Below are 17,054 nucleotides of genomic sequence, written 5' to 3'. Positions count from 1 at the left end.
AAGGGAGGCAAAAGGAGAAAAGGATGAAGTAATTTCAAAAGCCCCTCAGAGATGGGCCCATCCCTAGAGTTCGGATGTGTTTGCTTACTCTCTAAGCACTTACTAAATACCTGCTGTTTGCCAGGCACTGTACCAGGTGCTCCGGCTGAATTGGGCCCCAGCTTTGTTTCACATTTCTGATGCTCAACTCGACATTAATTGCTTAGGTCTCAGAGTGCCCTCTGCTGCCCGGAGCTGAGAATACACTGCATGGAAATAGTACTTCCCAAAATGTGGTAGGTGCCAAACTGGGGGGGGGGGGGGGGGGGGAGGCAAGAGACATTGAGATGCCTGGGAGCAGAAGACAGCCCCTTTAAAAGGCCTCTGAGCCCCTTTTCCGGGGACAGAATTGTGTGTCTCGGGAATGGCAAAGAATATAAGTATGCACTGCCATGATGGCTCCTCAGATTAAAGGCACTCAGTGCCAAGCCTGAAGACCTGAGTTTGACCCCTGTGGGCTCTAGGACCACAGAGATATCTGTGTAGGTATCTGGGTAGAACAGATACCCAGATACCCACAAGTGACCTTCTGACTGCTACACACTCACCATAGCACATACGCACCCACCTCACACATACAAAATACACAAAAAACAAGGAATTTTAACTTTTGGGTTTTTTTTTTTTTATTCGTTTGTTTTTCCAAGACAGGGTTTCTCTGTGCCTTGGCTGTCTCTTTCTAAATCAGGCTGGCTTCGAACTCACTGAGAGCCACCTGCACCTCCCAAGTGCTGGCCATGGGAGGGGAACAACAGGCAGCATCAAGGAATGTGGCTTGGCGGTCAGCAAGGCTTCCGCAAATGAGCAAGCCTAGGGGAGGCAGAGCCTCCAGGACTATATGTCCTGAGGACGTCATGCTGTTATTGAACATAGCTCTGCTTATTGCCCTCATGGTTACCATGTCCCTCATAATCTATGGGTTGTATGAGAACTCTCAGGGGTTTCTAGTCCCTCACTGGGCAAGGTTTCTGGTACTTACAGTAATAGTGATTGACTTTTTCCAAGCATTGCTGCTGGAGCAGATTAAGGATTCAATCATCATCCTTAGAAAGACTTTAGACATGTAGATTTAGACATGTAAAGTTAGGTTAAGATGTTTTCATTAATGCTTTAAGGTGGAAAATCTTGGGAAACAACTTAAAGTTTAAAACAGTAGCAGCCTGGCTATTGCTGGCTGGTGTGCCTGTCTTGCTAGGATGGGTTGGGGTTCCTTGTACCCGTTTCCGCCTTCAGCATCCTGGTGGGACTTAATAAAAACTGCTGAGTGGGTTTGCACCCTGAGGATTTAGAGATGACTGTTTTCCATATGAAAGTTCATATTTGTGCTCTTTCAAGATTTTTTTAATAAGATTACATTTTGAGATAATTACCTTTTGAGATGAATAATAAAATTATTGATCTTTTCTTTGTAACCACAAACTGCAGCCTGCCATTAGAAGAACCAGCTGAGGAAAATACCTTACTTGCTTACACTCTGTTAATCAATTAACAAGTTGCTTGGTCATGAACGTATGTGGGTCGTTGGGGATAATTTGTTTTCCACCTCTAATACGCAAAATGTTTAACCATGGAAGGGAGATGGGAAATATGCTGTTTTCCAATTGTATTCATTGTAACATTGTTTTTCAATTGTATTCATTGTAACATTCTGTTTTTCAATTGTATTCATTGTAACATTGTTTTTCAATTGTATTCATTGTAACATTGTTTTTCAATTGTATTCATTGTAACCATTCACTTAGAAACAATGTAACTACATTGTAGCAGAAGCCATCCTCGACTGTGGACAGGTCCCAGCAGGGGATGGAAGGAGTTGGGTGGGGGGGTTGAACCAGGCCATGATGGGCGGGAGACTCTTGCAGCCTGACTGGCAGCCAGAGTGCTTCTTTATTTATACAGAATTTAGTAAGCAGGGACATAGTCGTGTTGTTCCAAAAAAAATAGATCATATCATTTTTGGTTTTGGACATGTGTTTCACTTCCTTCTGTTCATCTTAGTCATCACTAATAAGCTATGACAGAACAAAGTTGTTTCCAATAATTTTCACTCAAGTTTTGACATCAGTGATAAACAGTTATCTTTCATACCCATTTTTATTCATTAACCCCATAACCCAATTTTTAAGAACCTAGAGGTATTTGACAAGCTGTTCTCTGGTTAGTTGCTTTTGTGGCTACAAGAACATTAGATCAAAAAACAATCTTCATGCCCTCCAGGCATACTGCCATGTCCCAAACAGTGTATTAATGGTCGGAAATATCCTCAGGCCAAAGCTGCTGCAGTTATTATTCAAATTCTGGTGGAACACAATATTTACATCTTTGTAGAATACTTTTATCATCTTTCCACATCACTCTGCCCATCAGTGTAAGTCTCTGTGTATGACAGAGGTAACCAGCTAGTCTAACTTTGTTGCTGCCTGTGCCAGGCAATTGCCTGAGTGTATAGTGGGAAAAGACTTGCAATCTGAACCATGGTCAGCTCTTCTAGCCCACCGAATCTTGTTGTTCTTTTTAAGTTTACTTTGTTTTGATTATCTTGTTCCTGAGTAAGTACAGGGACAGATGTTTCAAAAATGTCTCACAGCCTCATAAAGAGACCTCTGGCTTCTTTACATGTCACAACCTCCACGGTGTAAGGATGACTTCAAGTACGGTTATCTCCCTAAAGCAGGGGAATAGTATACTCAGGACTGTCCTGGGGACGCTTAGAAATAGCATACCTGGGAAAAGGCATAAATGATTCATAAGAACTTTTCCATCAATCCAGTATTCCCAAATAGCACAAATATTAAGTCTCCCAAGTATGCAACAGGTGAGATGAAAACCAAAGGTGGCATGGCAGCCATCATGCGGCTCAGCTTTGCTGGATCTTTGTCAAACAGCTGTGCTGGCTTTATGACTTTTGCTGTTCCCATCAGATATGGCTGTGCCAATACTGTGATTTTAATATTGCTTGAAAGATTTTGCTGGGGTATATAAACTGTAAGAACAAACTAAAGACAAGGGACATCAGGGTAGCAGAACACAACAGAGAAAGGATGGAGTAGAGCAAGCAACAGAAAGAAGAGCATGAAGAACTAAGCTTTGGCCCTCAGGAAAGTCCTCGTGTGTCTGTCTGTCTGTCTATCCAGTAGTTCACCTGCTTTGCATCTCCTCATGAGTTTCTCTGATCTGTTAAAGGCCTGCCATTCTTCAGATCCTGACATGTTAAAACGTGTGTGTTTCTTTTTCACCAGACCCAGAGAACTGAGTTTTACTCCTCCATTGAAAAGTCAATTAAGTGATTAGCCCACCGACTCTGAGGCTCCCCTTCAGTCCTGAGCTGCTGAGAGCTGGTCCCAACAGCAGCAAGTTCCAGAGAAAGAGCCACCTCCACCCCATGACTTAGTCCTCCACTGAACACTACAAACACCACTGGGACCTGAATTTAAACAATAAAAAAATACAAAAGAAAAATGCAACCGAAAAACAAGGATCAGGTGCTTCAGTTTCAGTGAAAAACCAAGCCCCGCCTCCTCTACAAACCACTAACCCTGCAATAAGGTCCCAGTGAAAACAACCTGGACCAACTAAAGAATCTAAAACAATGACTATGTGTGTCCAGACAAGGAAAGACATGGATATGCTCTCAGAAAACAAACGACAGAGACAAATGAAGTAAGGATGTCAGCCTAAGGTATGAGAACACAATTCAACAACAGCGAGAATCGCTGAAGAAAATCCAGACAGAAACAGTGCTGAAAATCAGAGCCAAATAAAAGCGGGGGTGGGGGGGGGGTTGGGGGTGTTTTCTAGAGCAGCATGAGAAACTACAGCTGGGACTATGGCTCTGGGTTAGCTCACTGCATGCTGTCCAGAAAACCCAGGACCCTCTGCTCAGACTCCTTAAGCCAATACCTGTTTCTGTCTTTGCTAGGCTCCTCTAGGCCTACCTCTTGCTGTTCCTGCCACCAACCCAGGGACACAGCCACCCAATTGCAGGCCACTCTTTGAGGATCTCTTCCATTCTGGACAGGGTCTCTGGTGCTTACATGGGACAAGGTAACAGGTGTTCCCTAGGTGCTTGCCAGTGGCCAGGAGGTTACTCATGAAGCCACGGATCGCCAAGCTCCAGCTCTGTTGCCATCTTATAGCAGAGGCTGGCTGGGCAGTCATCACTTGACTGGGTCACACCCCAGTTGTTACCACATTTGGTTTTGTCAGGGTCTCTGTAACCCTGACTGGTTATCACCCTGCCTCGGCTTGAGTGCTGGATGGCAGAACATGCCACCATGCCTGACCAGCTGTTAAAACCCAGCCTGCTCTGCACAGCCTAGTGCTTACCTCCCTTCAGTGGTGATAATTTTAAGAGATGGAAAAGCCCCAGGAGTAGTTCTTGGCAACTTCTGTGTGCTACACCAGGATTCAACCATGAATGTCACAGCTCAAATCTCCCACATAACAGGAGTCACACAAGTTTCATTTTTGTTGTTTTGTTTTCAAGACAGGGTTTGTGTAGCCTTGGCTGTCCTAGAACTAGCCCTGTAGATCAGGATAGCTTCACAGAGATCCACCTGCCTCTGCCTCCCAAGTGCTGGGATTAAAGGTGTGAGCCACCACCACCCAGCAATTTGAATTTTTATATATTTTCCCTCAAGACCCCCACTCAGAACATTTACCCATCACAGTGGGTAGAAGCACAAGCCATGCAAGCCTGGTGACCTGAACCTGATCCCCAGAACTATATCAAAACGGAGAGAGAACACCAACTCCAAAATTGTTCTGTCCTCTGCAGTGCATCCTGGCAACATACACTTCATACACAGTAATGCAAAACACTTAAAACCCTCTTTACTTCCACTATGAGAAGCCTAGCATCTCAATTCATTTAGTAATTATCAAAGAATAAATCACACAGGCGTCACGTAAACTGGTCATTTATTAGCATGGACCTTTGGACACAGCGGCTTCCAGCATGCCGAGTGAGGGGAGGGGGCTGGCAAGCAGCAAGGTCTCACTTCTTCCACTCGTTCTTGTCGTAGTCCCACTTGGCAGAGAAGCCCTGAATGGGGTTGGCCTTCATGTCCAGCATCCGCTTGGTCTGCATGGCTACCCAGTCACGATCAAATGTATGAGGAATAGGGCCGTACACTGCGATGCAAAATGACTATGTGAGGAAGGATGCCCTGCTGGGAGGACACAGCCCAAGCCAAGCCACCTGCCACTTAACCCACTCACACACAGGCTTTAATCCAGGGCACTGAGAATTCCTATCTCAGAACCATTCTCTGCTTGTGAAAGGTCAGCACGGAAGTCATTATGCATTTAGTTGGGCTTCTTCCTTCTAGCTGCCAGTGGCAGACTCTGCAGGCTGGCTCAGCATACAGCCAGTGGGTGCCACCTGTTACTAATCTGCAGCCACACTTACTAGGGGTGGGCCTGCTCAGAATGCAACCTGACCTGACCTAGAGAGAATGCATGTTAGAGAACAGGCAAGAAATAATGTCCAAACAGTATGGCCTTAACACTCCAGATACTCAGGTATAGCCAGCCATGTAGCAAATGGGCTCCTCCTAGCTCCTAACACTACGAAGTCCTCTGAGACTTAAGCCGGTCCAGTGCTACTGAACATGGCATGCTGTACAAGCAAACCTACCCTGCCCTGCCGCAAGAATGGTTGGTCATACGAAAGGCAAGTTCTAGCTTATAACTGTTCCCATGACTATAGTTTCTCTATCCAACCTGGGCCTGGAGGTCATGTGAAGGCCTCAAAGTACCAAGAGCTAAAGCTGTCCTGGGCCACTCCTCCCTCTCCACTTACCATAGTGCTTCTCCCAAATCAGAACAAGCGCAGTGAAGCCAATAAAGAACATAGCCAGGCCCACGACTGTTTTCCACTCGTTGGTGCTCCTGTTCATCTCAGCGAAGCTCTCATTAAACTGGATTCGGTACACTGAACAGAAACATAAGCAGGGTAAAGAACTTGCAGAGGACTCAGCTCCTGTCTGGATCCCAGGTCAGCACAGGCTAGGCCAGGACACACAAATGTGCACAAATCTGCCCTCACACACCAGCACATATAGGAGAAACTGCAGAACTGACAGCATGCAAAGAACTCTGGATATGAGGTCAGCTTGGCTCTTCCATGCTTTCACACCACATGGAGAGTATTTAGCTGATCTTTTGGCAAAGCCTGTGTACAAGAAGCCGTAATCTCCATGGCCTGCTCCTCACCAGGGCTAAGCCAGCAGCATCAATAGGGATACCCAGAAACTCAGCAGGGATATCTGGCCTAGCACAAGCAGTCACACACATGCACCTATACTTGTTGCTACTGAGTTTTCGGGCAAACCCTGATACTCACATTGAACTTTCTCATCCCTGGACAGGCTGCTCCAGTCTGCCTTCTCCTTCTCCTTCAGGGCCTTCTGGCTGGCAGACAGCTGCTTGACATGTGCCACATCGGGCAAGGGGTAGTCACGCCGATCAACATAACTAGGGAGAGCATAGTCTTCACTCTTCACAACACTCCCTAAAACACATTGGATGAATCTGAAAACCCATGTGGGTAGAGTCCAGGCAGAAGGGTGATTGCAGGTCAATGGTTAAATGGAAGCACTTAACCTAACCAAACCCTCAGGTTTATAGTCACCAGAGGTGGGAGAGGGTTATTTACTGGAAAGGCAATTGGACTAAAAATGAGGTCCCAACTGCAGGGACTCATGTACAGAACACGAAACTCAAAAAGGGAAAGGCGGTTGCTGCAGGGTACAGTAATAGCCCACTGAGACTCCAGAGACCACTCAGAAACTGTGGGTCTGATACAAAAGGTGTCAATCATGGAGTCACCTACTCATTTGTTGATTAATGACTTACCAAGTACCTACTATTCACTAAGGAGGCTGGCTCTATATATATGGGACTGTCAGCAAACAACCAAGCATTCCTACCTAACCATGCGCTTACATTCTGTAAGTGAGAAACAAGCAAGACCTAATACACAGAGTCACACACTAAGAATGCACATGTGGCAGGATCCTGAACTTGCCAGAGGAGGTCGCCCTGGAAACTCCAAGGGAAGAACGATGTGCTCAATAAGCAGAGCCAGGTAGGTTCAGTTCTGCTTTCCTTCCAATCTATGCTCACTTAATACTCACCAAGTCAAGTCAGCCCAAACTGAGCAGTGCAAAGAGCCAGAGCGGAGTGGAGGCTCTTTCTTGCTACTCCACTGCATCACGTGAGCATGCACCTGTGCATCCCACAGGACACATCAGGACAAAGCTCAGGCTACAGGAAACAAGTTGGATTGTCCCCCCATTGTTTCCTGCTGCTAAAAGCTCTCTGTCCGACCTGTCTTAGGGACATAGCCTTGCTGAAATACGTTGCTCCCCATAAGCTCAGCCCCATGTCTAAACCTCCCAGATCATGCTGGTAAACATCACTAAGCCTTAAGCAAAGCTATGATCCTTCCAGGTGTTTATTTGGTGCACAAAAGACCAGTAAGGGTCTGTTCTGTTTAACCTCATCCCAAAAAAATCTGAACCAAAACAACCAGAATTACTTTCCCATTTTAACTCTTAGCATCCCATAAAGCTGGGCATGATGGCACATGCCTATAATACAAGCTCTTGACAGGCTGAGACAGAAGAATTGCAAGTTCGAGACCTGCCTCAACTACATAGGGAAACACCATCTCAAAGCACAGGGGAGATGCTCAGAAAAAGAAAGGCAGCTACTGAACACTTCCACCAAGTTCAACACACCCCACCCAAGCCCTATTTCTCCAGGCATAAAACACTTGTACTTTACATCAAAGTAGATGTAAATTAGAATGAGAATGTCCTAGAACTAACCGTGGTGATAATAGCACATACCAGCGACTATACTAAAAACAATGAGAAGCGTGCAATTTAAGCGAATCAATATATTGTGTGAATTACAGCTCAGCTATTAGGCTGCCATAAACTTTCATGGTCTCAGAATACACTAGCCATAAAATGGTGTATTCTAGACCAAGAGTGGTTAACATATTTTCTAGGTGCACTTCAGAGTTTTGTGCTTATCCTTGGATCAGAGAAAACCAAAGGCTCACAAGCCAACCACTGTCTTAAAAGGGACAGAGGGTCCCGATCCCACTGTCTACTTCCTCCTAGATGCAGCCACTTGTGCAAGACCAGGTGCCACCATGCCCAAGTGTTCCAAGCGTGACAAAGAGGTGTATTTGCTGAATGACCTCACTAGGTAAAGACTGGCATCACCCACACCTGAAGCGTGAGAAATATGGTAAGACGCTGACCTCTGGGGTCTATGCTGAGCATGAAAGACAAGCCCTACTACAATCAACCTTGCTATGCAGCCATGTTTGGGCCTAAAGGCTTTGGGTGAGGTGGAGCTGACAGTCTTACTTCCAAGCAGACCCAGATTGTGGAAACCCTCCTCCCTGCCTAGGCACATGCCAGGTCTTACCCTTGGACATCAGGGGTTCCCAAAAGCCCTTCACACCCTAAAAGCTGAATCTTTCAGAGGAAATTAAAAAAAAAATATTAAAAGGGAAACAGAAGCAAAGATTTTGAATTCAATAAGGTCACTTCTGTTCTCAACCAAAATGAGTTTTGCACAGCTTGTGAGATGTTAGGTCTCAGCTCCCTTCTTGTTCTCGCAGTCACACTATGAAGACCTCAACTGACAGCAGTGCCCCAGTGGAGTTCCACCACACACTAGTACTGTAAGCATATGCTAACCATGGAGGACTCCTATGAGGGTTAATAAAGGAAAAGTTTTCCTTTTCTAAACACCTTTCACTAATGCTCAGCCTGCGTCCACGGTGCCAGACTAAACAGTGCACCTCTGGGACTCTCACTGTCTACCACTGCCTTCATCTCACCAGCCCACTCCACAACTGCAAGCTCCTTGGGGAAGGTCCACCTCTCACATTATCTTCTCAGTATTTAACACCACTACAAAGAGTATGCTTCGTAAACGCAAAGCAAAAATGCTGCTAAGCCAGGCTCAGAACTAAAACCTTGTGTGTCTGTACATTTCAGGTGAGAAGGTAGATGCTTAGACTTCAGGAGCTAGTCCATGACTACAGTGAAATCCAAACACAGCTCAGACCCAAGCCCACCTTTGCTTCCATTGCTTCTGTGACGCCAACAGAAGGGGACTTAAGAAGTTTAGAGTGGGAAAAGAATTCAAGTCAGATATGGAGACGCTCTCTAGAAGGGACAGAACTTTACATGTATGGTAATGCATCTTTAACCCCAGCATTCAGAAGGCAGAGCAAAGAACCCCGGGAGGTCAAGGCCAGTCAGAGCTACACGACAGGGAAGGAGGGAAAAAGGAAAGAAGGGCATCTTTATTTAAAACCCCACCACACTTTTAGACATAAAGCAAAGAAAAAACAGCCACAATTTACAATCCCAGAGAACCTAGACAATAATGCGGACCCTAAGACAGACATACATGGATCTAATGTACAAGGGAAGTAGAAAAAGACAAGATCTCAATTGGGAGCACGGGGACCTTGGGAGAGGGTAAAAGGGGAGAGGAGAGAAAGGGAGGGGAACAGAGAAAAATATATAGCTCAATTAAAACAATAAAATAATGATAATAAACAACAACAAAAATTAAAACCCTACCACAGTGTCTTAGACATAGGAGCAAAATGACATTAAGTTAGTCTATTTGGAAGTAAAAGTTCTTAGCTAGGCATGGTGGTACACGCCTTGAATCCCAGCACTTGGGAGGCAGAGGCAGAGGCAAGCAAATCTCTGAGTTTGAGGCCAGCCTGGTCTACAGAGTGAGTTCCAGCACAGCCAGGGCTAACAGAGAAATCCTGTCTTGAATAACAAAACAAAACAAAACAGATAGACAGACAGAAAAGTCTCACTTCACTTACCATGTGCTCGAACACACACTGAGGTGGAAATGGCTCTCTTGCCAATTAGGCTAAGTGCCCTTGCAGCCAACATTCTGAAAGACAAAAAACGTACACTTCTAACAATGAAAGAAAACACCTTTTAGTGTGCTTCTTGCCATAGAACACTTATGAGCTACATGCAACTCATTCTTCCAACGTTAAATGATTTTTTGTTGCTATGATTTCATCAGACTTTTAAGGCACAGGCTGCTGGCCTGTGTGGCTTGCACCCTATCCTCCTCTAGCTCACAAGAGCTCGCATTACAGGCCAGCAGCACGCGCCCAGGATCCGCTTTTATAACTGATGCGGATGCACGAAGTGGCGCAGGATGAGTTGGGTTTTCTTAGTCTGCATTTACAGAGCACCCCGGATCAAACCAAGGGCTGTAATATACGGCTTTGGCCAATGAATCAAAAACTCGACTTCTTAAGAAACAATTAGACAAAATGACTAAAATAGCGAGAACTCGACAGAGCACACGGTGCAGCCTCGCGCTGGCGTTGGAAACACCGCCCGCGACTGGATTTTACTTAAAAACGACTCGCGCGGAGACTACGGAAGGGCAAGCGGAGGAGGGAGGAGACCTTCCAGGCCCTGGCCCGCTTCCCGTCCCTGCGGCCCACAGGCGATCTCGATGACCCTGTCGCCCGCCCCAGCGACTGGAGCTGCAGGCCTCACTTCTGCACAGCCTCTCGGAGACACGCTCCCCGGGAACGGACGCCCGGGGCGGCAGAAACCGTAGCGTGACGTCAGGGCTCGGCTGACCGCGCCTTGGGCCTGGTGGAGCTGGAGCGCAAGAAGCGGGCCAGGCCCTAGCCGAACAAGCCAGCGGGGACCCAGGACAACAGTCCCGCCCGGGAAGCGGGCGCGCCAAGGTCACTGAGCCGCTCAAGTCCCCGTCCCGCGGGCGCCTCAGCATCACCGCTGCCGCCCCGACGCTCCAACTCGTCGGCCCCCGGCCACGCCGCCCTCACCCGCTGTCAAAGGCCGACACCCGCTGTCACCTGCCACCGCTGCCCTAGCGACCGCCTCGACCGCCCTCTACACCCCGGCAGCTCGCGACCGGAAGAGCAGGGCCAGCACCGGAAGAGCAAGATGGGGCCGCGGAGCACCGCGGGATCGAGGAAGCCCCGCCCATACTCGTCGGGCCGGGGGCGTGGCGCCGCAACTGTCGCGAAAAGCCGCGCGGGCTACGCGGCTTTCCGGCAGGCGCTGGCAAATACGCTTTCCGGCGGGCGGGTCGAGGCGGGAGGTTGCTAGTGGAGGTGTGAGTTTGCCTTTAGGTGCAGCGGGGTCGTGTTTTGTACCTTGGGGGCCTCATTGGCGACGTGAGCACCCCGACTCAGCATGCCGGGCGTGAAGCTGACTACACAGGCCTACTGCAAGATGGTGCTACACGGCGCCAAGTACCCGCACTGCGCGGTCAACGGGCTTCTGGTGGCCGAGAGGCAGAGGCCGCGCAAGGAGCATCCGCCGGGCTCAGGCAGCCACACTCTCTTCGTGGACTGCATCCCGCTTTTCCACGGCACGCTGGCCCTGGCGCCCATGCTGGAGGTGGCACTCACCCTGGTAAGCTCGAGGTCAACGCGGGATTCTGGGCTGGGCGAAGTCAGGTGCCCCTCTTTCGAGAAGCGTCTCCTCTTGGGTAAGCAGGGTAACGTGCTCTCACGGTTTTGTAAAATTACCAAGAAACCGAGTGGTGTGCATTCTTCAAACCTGCGCTCGGGACGTGAAGGTAGGTGGAGCTCCGTGAGTTCGAGGTCAACCTGGTCTACGTGGAGATACCTGTGATAGTTAACACTGCATTTAAAGTTTAAACTAAGCTTGAGTAACCAAGAAGGAAAAAAAAAAAAAGCCTCAAACATGTAAACCCCTAGCATGGCTGTACCCTGTATCCCACCCCAGACGGTGAAGACTATTTTTTTTAAATCGACTGATCATGAAGAATTTGCTCTTCTAGCAAGCTAGTAGGTCATAAAACTATTCCTGCTTTTGTAATCAAACTTGTTTTTCTCTGCTCAAAAAATAGACCCAAAATTATAGCTTTGTGATTTTTGCCTTTATAAGCCCTGGGCTGATAATGGCTAGGTGCTGCGTCTCGGGCACGCTCTCAGATGCAGACCTGATGCCAGTGCAAGTCAGTCCTCGTGCCAGTATCTCAATCAAAAGCTCCATCTTATTAAAATGTATTCATGAATGACCCCAGACCCATAACAACTCTGCCTCAAAAAGGTAAATAAACAAAAGTTGAAGTAAACAGTAACCCCTCCTTAAGAGACTTTAGCCTGCCTGAGCCTGGCCGCCATGACCCTGGAGGCTGAGTTTGCCCTTCTCCCCCATTCCCTCTGCCTTACTAAAGACTGTGAGATTCCATTCTCGCAGCTCACCCGAGCAGTAGCACTCACCACAGCTCCGTTTACATCTCAGAATGAGCTCTGAGATGAAACAAGAGCGGGCAGGGGTGACATGCCCCCCAAAATTTTCTAAACATGTAGCCCAGACTAACCTTGAACTCTCAATACTCTTCCTGCTCAGTTCCTGAGAACTGGGACATGAACAAGCATGCCTTGCCATCTGTTCATTTTGGTTTTTTGGAAAGGGTTTCACTTTTGTAGCCCTGGCTGGTCTGGAACACTATGTAGACCAAGCTGGCCTCCAAAATACAGAGGTCAGCCTGCCTCAGTCTCAAGTGCTCGGATTAAAGATGGTCACCACTGTGCCTCGCTCATCCTTTTCTTAATTTACATTACAACACCAAGGGAAATGTCTGACCAACTATAAGTGTCTTTAGGTGATTGTCTTAAATTTACCAAACATATTTTTTTTTTTAGTATTTTGTTGTTGTTGTTTTGGTTTGCTTTTGGTTTTTTGAAACAAGTTTTCTCTTTAGCTTTGGAACCTGTCCTGGAACTAGCTTTTGTAGACCAGGCTGGCCCCAAACTCACAGAGATCAGCCTGCCTCTTGTCTCCCAAGTGCTGGGATTAAAGGTGTGTGTCACCACTGCCCAACAAATTTTTTGAGTGTCTTAAAAAATTATTGCATGTATTTTGTTTTTAAATTTTGGATCTTGGGGGCTGGGCAGATATGTGGGTGATATTTATAAACTCGTGAATTTTAGTTTCTGAAGAAGTGTACTTTTGGTACCTGAAGCATGGCTGAGGATTCCTGTGCATTTTCCAGGTCAGTCTTGTTCTGTCAGCAAAGAAGTTATGGGTGACTTAATGTGAACCTGGCAGGGCCCTGCCTTCAGTAGTAGGGCAGGTTTCTCAGGCTTGAACCCAGGACTGGGTCGACTTAGATCTGCAGTGGGCTGACAAGCTCTATACAGAAGAAACAGCAGCTAATATCGGGGTTGGGTAGGTGGCTGAAGCACTTGCTGCTCTTGAAAGGAAGAGGTAGTTCCTAACACTCAGGTCAGGTACCTAAAACTATCTCTAACTCCATCCCCAGATCTGACCCCCTCTTATGACTTCTGTGGGCACTGTACTCACATGCCCATACCCACACAAGAGGCAGGCAGATTGCTGAGCCATAGCACATGCCTTTAATCCCAGCACTTGGAAGGCAGAGGCAGGCGGATCTCTGTGAGTTTGAGGCCAGCCTGGTCTACAGAATGAGTTTTAGAACAGCCACAGCTACATAGTGAGACCATGTCTCCAAAAAAGAAAGAAAGAAATGTAAAATAAGATTTTTTTCCCACCTTAAATCAGTTCATCCAGGCTGGAGAGATGGCTCAGAGGTTAAGAGCATTGCCTGCTCTTCCAAAGGTCCTGAGTTCAATTCCCAGCAACCACATGGTGGCTCACAACCATCTGTAATGGGTCTGGTGCCCTCTTCTGGCATACATACAGACAGAATGTTGTATACATAATAAATAAATAAATAAATAAATAAATAAATAAATAAATAAATAAATAAATATAAAAAAAATAAGTTCATCCAAGCCTGGGGGTTAGGATAGTCAGGACATTTAAGCGAGCCCGCCACCCCAGGCTTTGTGACCTACCCTGGGGCCTTTACAGGCACCAGGAGGTTCTGCCTTTCTCAATCTCCACTTCAAGCCCAAATCCACTTTTCAACTTTTAGCGTCAGGAGTTCATTTGACTGTCTTAGACTCTGCACCAAATGCTCTGCCTATTCTCTCTTAGTGCTACTCTCTGCTGTATCCCTGAGACAATGTGGAGCCTCTGAGGCCTGTGGACTGTCCTCCCTCGGGCTCTTTGTTGAATCCATCCTTTCATCTCCTGCCAGCCTCTAGTCTCAGACGACCCTCATCCTCTGCAGCAGGCTACGGTTCCACTTGAAGACCTGCAGTCTGACAGGACCTCCCCAGACTGGTGTTCTGTCTGTCCCCAGGATGTGGCCCCCATACCCACTTCTTTTCCCTCCCAAACACCCACCCCAACTGTCCCCACTACTATTTCTCCTGCAGACGCCCCTGCTCTGAGTATTCTCCCCCACCCATGCTGGGACTGTCTCACTAGCCCCCATTGCAGCCATTAATTGAATTTATTAAATTTGTGGTGTTTACTTTTCAACCATGCAACTTTGCACACCAAAGGCTGTGAGAAGTCTCTGGGTTTGACGCCTGCTACTGTTAAAATATGGCTGAGGAAGTTTTAACAGCTGCAGGACTTATGGAGCTGTGTCTATGAGACCCCCCCCCCCATCCTGGTGGCTCCCTCTGCTGGGGAGCACACACTGGAATGATTGTTGAACATGGGAAAGCTCAGCTAGCCAATTCCTAACATGCAGTCTGGCAAAGGGCAATGTGAGAGTCCTTTAAAAGGATTTCTATTATTATTTTCCATTTTTAAAAAAGTCCTTGCATTTCTGGGTGCTTTTCATTTGTTTAAGTACTTATGCCTATATTTATCCTCAGCCCTTTGACGTAGGTAGTGAAGGAATTACCTCTAATAGCAAAAAAAAAAAAAAAAAAAAACCATAAAAGTGTTGGTAGGAAAATTAGCATAACCCTGTTTCTCTAAGCCCATTGTCTTTTTCTCGTGCCTTGATTTCTGCTGCTCTGGGCAATTCTCTGTGCATTCTGCTCAGATGACTTTTTTGCTTACCATGGTGTGATTTCAGGCCAGTGTTCTTCCTGCCGTCTCCGTTCCATGTTCCACAGCTGTTGTCCCATCTGCCCTGGGTGTTCTTCCTCAGCATAGCCTCCCAAGCTTCTCTTTCAAGGAAAAGTCACAGCTGACCTGAGTGTTGTCCCATCTGCCCTGGGTGTTCTTCCTCAGCATAGCCTCCCAAGCTTCTCTTTCAAGGAAAAGTCACAGCTGACCTGAGAAGGAAACTCAGGAAAACTCAGCCAAGGCCTGCTTCTTGCTACAAACAGGGAGTTTTACTGGATGACCCTCGGTTTGGTCATGTGGGATCAGGAGGGAGACGCTTAGCCTTGCCCATTCTCCTGTTGTTATGGAGTCACCTGAGGTAGGCTAGAGAGATGACTCCATAGTTGAGAGCACTTGCTGCTCTTCAGTGGGCCCAGTTCGGTTCCCAGCACCTATGTCAGGTGGCTCACAATAGTTCATGACTCCAGTTCTAGGAAGGCTGACGCCTCTGGCCTCAACAGGTGCCTGCATTCCTGCACACATACCTACACATAATAAAAAGTAGTAAGTCTTTAAAAAATAAATTTTTATTTTGTGTGTATGGGTGCTTCCCTTCATGTATGTTTGTGCACTCTCTGCGTGCATGTGGTACTTATGGAAGCCAGGATATCAGAAATCCCCTAGGAGTTACATACAGTTGTGAGACACAGCGATAAGTGTGGAGAATTAAACCCAAGTCCTCTGCGAGAGTAGCCGGTGCTCTAACCACTTGGTCCTCTCTTTGGCCCTTCTTTCCCTGTTAAAACGTGTTTCCCTGCCTCTGAGCTCTGGTGGTGTAGGGTCTGTTCCTCTGTTAGTGGATAGGCCATATGCAGGTCTGTGTTGGTGGAGACATGTGCACAGTGTAAAAAAATTGTTGCATTTCCTAAAGCCAAGGTGGGGCTTTTATGGCCTGGTTTGCTTTAAACTGCCCCACAGGGTCTAGAAGTTCTAGGTCACAGCATTATTTCTCCCACAGATTTGGTTAGGTTCCTGGGATTTTCACATAGGCCTGTGTCGTCAGCAGATATAGGACAGATTGAAGCATGTGTTAATATTTGTCACGGGTATCAGTCCCGTGTCAAGTGCTGTCTGTGCCCAGGTTCAAGGTGGTACCATGTATGTTTGAGGCAGATGTGAGTCCTGGACCTTTTGGCCAAAGAGCCAGATTTGACTGCTCGCTGAAGGCTGATGCTGTGCTATTGGGGAGTAAATTTGCATTGCACCCCAGTAATAAGTACAACAGAGTTGTGGGTGGAGAGATTGTCCCTGCTTCTCTGTGTCAGACCAGAGTAAGAATAGGGATTGTTAAGTCAGTGGGTAATGTGTGAAGGCAAGCAGTCAGGAGGATGTGACTGTAGGCCTAAGAAGGCTAGAAAAGGGGTGTCCAAAGCTCATAGAAAGAACCAGCCTTGCCATGGGATATCTTATACACTGTAACAATTTTGTCATAAGTAAAACACTGATTGGCCAGTAGCCAGGAAGGAAGTATAGGTGGGGCAATCACACTAAGAGAATTCTGGGAAAAGGAAAGGCAGAGAATCAATCATCAGTCAGACAAAGAAGAAGAAAGATGCCTTACTGAGAAAAGATACCAAGCCACATAGCTAAACAGACAAGAATTGTGGGTTAATTTAAGTTGTAAGAGCTAATTAATAATAAGCCTGAGCAACTGGGTGGTGGTGGTGGTACACACCTTTAATCCCAGCACTTAGGAGGTAGAGGCAGGTGGATCTCAGTTCGAGGCCAGCCTGGTTTACAAAGTAAACTCCAGGACAGTCAGGACTGTTACACAGAGAAACCCTGTCTCAAAAAACCAAAATAATAATAATCATCATCATCATAATAAAAATAGACCTTAGCCGGGCAGTGGTGGCGCACGCCTTTAATCCCAGCACTTGGGAGGCAGAGGCAGGCTGATCTCTGTGAGTTCAAGACCAGCCTGGTCTACAAGAGCTAGTTCCAGGACAGGCTCCAAAACCACAGAGAAACCCTGTCTCGAAAAACCAAAAA

At 47.0% G+C, this 17,054-nt stretch overlaps 2 protein-coding genes and 1 pseudogene across 3 annotated transcripts in view; 2 read left to right on the top strand and 1 right to left on the bottom strand.

Annotated features, from left to right (window-relative positions):
* Positions 1–4,942: 4,942 nt before the first annotated feature.
* Positions 4,943–11,066, bottom strand: Cox4i1 (cytochrome c oxidase subunit 4I1). Of its 2 annotated transcripts, none has more exons than XM_050165200.1 (5): positions 10,946–11,066; positions 9,920–9,993; positions 6,386–6,553; positions 5,843–5,974; positions 4,943–5,172 (listed from the first exon to the last, which is right to left on the bottom strand). In XM_050165200.1, exons 2-5 carry the CDS (start codon positions 9,990–9,992, stop codon positions 5,036–5,038), a joined length of 510 nt encoding a protein of 169 aa, XP_050021157.1. In that variant the 5' UTR covers position 9,993; positions 10,946–11,066; the 3' UTR covers positions 4,943–5,035. The 2 variants fall into 2 exon arrangements, with proteins under 2 accessions (XP_050021157.1, XP_050021158.1); XM_050165201.1 differs by having other exon boundaries at positions 10,916–11,054.
* LOC126515514 (cysteine-rich protein 1-like) lies at positions 6,560–9,909 on the top strand (annotated as a pseudogene).
* Positions 11,067–11,160: 94 nt separating the features above from the next.
* The window catches only part of Emc8 (ER membrane protein complex subunit 8), a 12,741-nt gene continuing 6,847 nt past the window's right edge, over positions 11,161–17,054 (top strand). The window contains exon 1 of the mRNA XM_050165198.1: positions 11,161–11,510. Within this exon, the coding sequence (XP_050021155.1) occupies positions 11,289–11,510 (222 nt within the window). The 5' untranslated portion in view covers positions 11,161–11,288. The remainder of the gene's footprint in view (positions 11,511–17,054) is intronic.

This window comes from Alexandromys fortis, unplaced genomic scaffold (genome assembly GCF_014885135.2).
Source record: "Alexandromys fortis isolate MF-2015 unplaced genomic scaffold, M_Fortis_MF-2015_v1.1 scaffold_165, whole genome shotgun sequence".
NCBI classification, from domain to species: domain Eukaryota; kingdom Metazoa; phylum Chordata; class Mammalia; order Rodentia; family Cricetidae; genus Alexandromys; species Alexandromys fortis.
Note: the sequence above shows the minus strand (reverse complement) of the source record. Positions and strands in the feature narration are given on the sequence as shown.

Bases quoted from the DNA above. Each gene is read 5' to 3' on its own strand.
- Cox4i1 (XM_050165200.1), bottom strand. From the start codon at position 9,992: ATGTTGGCTGCAAGGGCACTTAGCCTAATTGGCAAGAGAGCCATTTCC. The intron at 6,554-9,919 runs GTAAGTGAAGTG...AATGTGTTTTAG, and splicing joins AGTGTGTGTTCGAGCACATG to GGAGTGTTGTGAAGAGTGAA. The intron at 5,173-5,842 runs GTAAGTGGAGAG...TTTGCATCGCAG, and splicing joins GATTTGGGAGAAGCACTATG to TGTACGGCCCTATTCCTCAT.